We start from the raw sequence: 3,719 nt of genomic DNA, 5'->3' as shown, positions 1-3,719 counted from the left end.
TATTGTATACAGATACATTTATATAAATGGTAACACTTCACAATAAGGTTCAGTAGTTAACATTAGTTAACTAGTGTAGTTAACATGAACTAAGAATGAACAATACTTCTCCACCATTTATCTTAATGTTAATTTCAACATTTACTAATGCATTATTAAAATCAAAAGTTGTTTGTTCACATTTGTTAATGCACTGTGAACTGGCATGAACTACCAATGAACGACCCTATTTTCATTAACTAGTAAAGATTAACAAATACTGTAATAAATGTATTTTAATGTAATACTGTAATGAATGTATTTTATACATTGTATGCTCATGTTAGATAACACATTAGCTAACATTAATGAAACAGTATTGTATAGTGTTACCATATAGATGTATAGGCCTGCAGATTTATTTGCATCGTTGCATGTGTCATTATATTAAAATAAACATTTCACCAAAATCAAGTTCAAATACGAAGCTTTTGACCAGCGAATGTTTTTTTGTTTGTTTTTTTTCCTGACCTGTGTCCCGTTTTCCCCAGTATTCTGTCATTATGTGGGCGTTAAGTTTTTTTCTGTTATTTGGCCAAAGTATCATATTATGAAAGATTCAGCGTTTCGCACGAGCTATTTGCCTGTGACTTGACAACAAATATGCTAGACTAAGAAACTCTTCTCCGCTCCTCAAATACAAAAAAAAAGCATTAGCCTTTATAAATAGTGTTTTTTGAGTAAAGAAACCACTGTACTTATTCAATCAACAGTTCTAAAAAAGAGCTTAGCTACTGAAAAGCTATTTGATTTCGAAAGCAGCGACGCTACTACCAGGCTACTGAGAAATGTGTCACTACTTGTAGCGACGCTGCTGCCCAACACTGGTGAGGTGTGGCATGGAAGCGATCAGGCACTATTGAGCCTTCAGCTCGTCTGTATTGTTGGATTGACTATTTGTCATCTTTCTCTTGAAAATATCCCATAGATTCCATATGGGGTTCAGGTCAGGCATGTTAGCTGGCCAATCAAGCACAGTAATATCATGGTCAGCAAACCACTTGGAAGTTTTGGCACTGTGGGCAGGTGCTAAAGTCCTGCTGGAAAAGAAAATCAGCATCTCCATAAAGCTTCTCAGCAGATGGAAGCAGTGCTCCAAAATCTCCTGGTAGACGGCTGCATTGACTCTGGACTTGATAAAACACAATGGACCAACACCAGCAGATGTCACGGCACCCCAAATCATCACTGACTGTGGAAACCTCACACTGGACTTCAAGCAGCTTGGGTTCTGTGTCTCTCCAGTCTTCCTCCAGACTCCAGACATTGATTTCCAAATTAAATGCAAAATTTAAATTTATCTGAAAAGAGGACTTTGGACCACAGAGCAACAGTCCAGTTCTTTTTCTCCACAGCCCAGGTAAGACGCTTCTGACGTTGTCCCTGGTTCAGAAGTGGCTTGGTAGCCCTTTTCCTGAAGACGTCTGAGCGTGGTGACTCTTGATGCACTCACTCCAGCTTCAGTCCACTCCTTGTGAAGCTCTCCCAAGTGTTTGAATCAGCTTTGGTTGACAGTATTCTCAAGCTTGCGGTCATCCCTGTTGCTTGTGTACCTTTTCCTACCCAATTTCTTCCTTCCAGTCAACTTTGCATTTAAGGATTCAACTTTTTTTCAAATGATACAAAATAGATCATCACGTTGATCAGAGGGCGCAAATAGATGGATTTTTGTGTGTTGGTGGCATGTAATATGCATCTCTTCAACACATTGAGAAAGATGAAACATGAATGGAATTTTAGAATAACATACATTTTCCAGATCCATTTTCATTTTTTTTATTAAAACAAATTAAAAATTGAATTATAACAATTAGAGCTGAGGCATCAAACACAACAAACATTTTTTTGCTACTAATCTGAATATACAAGGCACTCTTCTCTCATCAACATGACCATGAAAGGACAACTGTACGAAAACGTTTTTTTTTTTTTTTTTTTTTTTTGCATCCAGGAAAACATATTTAATAATGCTCTCAAAAAGAGTGGCATGTGTTTACAGAGAAATAATTTGCCTTCTGGTCCATACAACACTTGTTAATACTCATCTGACATTAGCAGATGTGATGTGTAAATTGATCTGTTCACAATTAATTTTGTGTGTTTTTTTTTATTACATATAGGCCTTAACCTTTTGCCCTGTGGACTTACATAAAATAAATTCTCCTAAAATATCCATTTCATATCCTATTTATCCAACAGAGGAATAGCAGACATTTATTGCAATAATTTCTTATGTATAATGCAATCCTTTCCAATAGTGTGTATTTGATCCACTGCAGGTTCTGCAAAACAAATTAACATGCGATCTGTACATGACGACAGAACTAACAACAAATATGGCATTGTTAGTGTCGTGTGTCAGTATAATTATATCCATTTTTTTCCTTTGGCAATGAAAACTGATCCAGTGATGAGACCCAGCAGCCCAAGAGCCAGACCAACTCCACAGAACACTGATGGACCAATGCTAGGCTCTGTTATCTCCACATCTGCACACACAGACACAAATATTTGTGAAATTCATTATGTGTTTTTAAAGGGGATTTAATTTGAATAATAAATACAAACCCACCCCATACTCTGGTTTGAGGTTGTTGAAGGGCTTTGTGCTCCACAGAACAGCTGTAAATGTCTCCTTCCTCTGGAATGAAGCTCAGTCGAGAAAATACATTCAGTGTCGCATCTTTATTGGGGTAATATCTGCTGAGAGTTGATTCATCTGTCACATTCACATTGTTCTTGGTCCACGAGACTCTGACAGGTGGAGGGAAGAATCCAGAAACCAGACAAATCAGGGCGTTCTTGACATTTAATTTTACATCCGTCCTTGGGTAAACCGAGGTCCAGGGGGGTTCTGTAGTACATTTCAATTTTATCAATGCATTTAAACTTTAAAGTTTTATAATAACCACATGAAATCAGACTCCTCTAATGTATAGCCTATACAAAATGTGTGGCTATTTTAAATCATTCTAATTACATTTCAAATTTAAAATGTTTAATCCAAATCTGTTTTAGATTATGTCATCGTTATTGAGTAAAAACAATGCCTTACCAAGAGGTTCAGATACATTAAAGGAAAGTGTCCTGAAATATGTATCTTTGCACAAAGGCGTTAATCCAGCAGAAGGGTCTTCTTTAGTGATAAGTGCCAAAGGATCAGTGCCAGGATTAAACAGAAGAACATTAGGTACTATGACAATTTTCTTATCTTCCAGGTCCATGTATGCAGCCACTTCATTATTATAAGTGAAGAGCATTTCATTACTACCAGCTGATCCAGTGCATGATTCAGTCACACCAAATTCATGATAACCTAAAGATTTCAGAATTTAGAACATCTGTTACAAATCATTTGAAAATGATTACATTAAACGTTACAAAAATGACAACACAAGCTTTACCAATGAAAGACATGGGGAAAGAATTGTAAAAAATATAACATTTTTAAACACAAATTACAACATTAATTCAAAATTAGCAGAAAAGGTTTGTTCACTTACTTTGGCCATCAGTATATAGGAAAGAGGAAATTAAAAATGTTATTCCGCAAAATGTTTCAAGCATGTTTGTTCACAGAAATGGATTCTACACCTACATATATATTCAAATTCAGTGTGGTGCTGTGGTCAGTCATGAACTGGAGATTCTGGTTTGATATGAACTAAGTAGCAGATTGT

At 36.1% G+C, this 3,719-nt stretch overlaps 1 protein-coding gene across 1 annotated transcript; it reads right to left on the bottom strand.

Moving 5' to 3' along the window:
• Positions 1-1,794: 1,794 nt before the first annotated feature.
• Positions 1,795-3,719, bottom strand: LOC306848519 (H-2 class II histocompatibility antigen, A-U alpha chain-like). Its single transcript, XM_079383120.1, has 4 exons — positions 3,543-3,719; positions 3,095-3,355; positions 2,612-2,893; positions 1,795-2,528 (listed from the first exon to the last, which is right to left on the bottom strand). Exons 1-4 carry the CDS (start codon positions 3,604-3,606, stop codon positions 2,407-2,409), a joined length of 729 nt encoding a protein of 242 aa, XP_079239246.1. The 5' UTR covers positions 3,607-3,719; the 3' UTR covers positions 1,795-2,406.

Source organism: Barbus barbus, assembly GCF_936440315.1.
Source record: "Barbus barbus genome assembly, chromosome: 28".
NCBI classification, from domain to species: domain Eukaryota; kingdom Metazoa; phylum Chordata; class Actinopteri; order Cypriniformes; family Cyprinidae; genus Barbus; species Barbus barbus.
This window is presented reverse-complemented; position numbering and strand designations above follow the sequence as displayed.

What these genes read in the sequence shown, in the direction of transcription:
- LOC306848519 (XM_079383120.1), bottom strand. Translation starts at nt 3,606, where the DNA reads ATGCTTGAAACATTTTGCGGAATAACATTTTTAATTTCCTCTTTCCTA. An exon ending in CCTATATACTGATGGCCAAA is followed by an intron (nt 3,356 to 3,542) that starts GTAAGTGAACAA and finishes TGAAATCTTTAG; the next exon opens with GTTATCATGAATTTGGTGTG. An exon ending in TAATGTATCTGAACCTCTTG is followed by an intron (nt 2,894 to 3,094) that starts GTAAGGCATTGT and finishes AATGTACTACAG; the next exon opens with AACCCCCCTGGACCTCGGTT.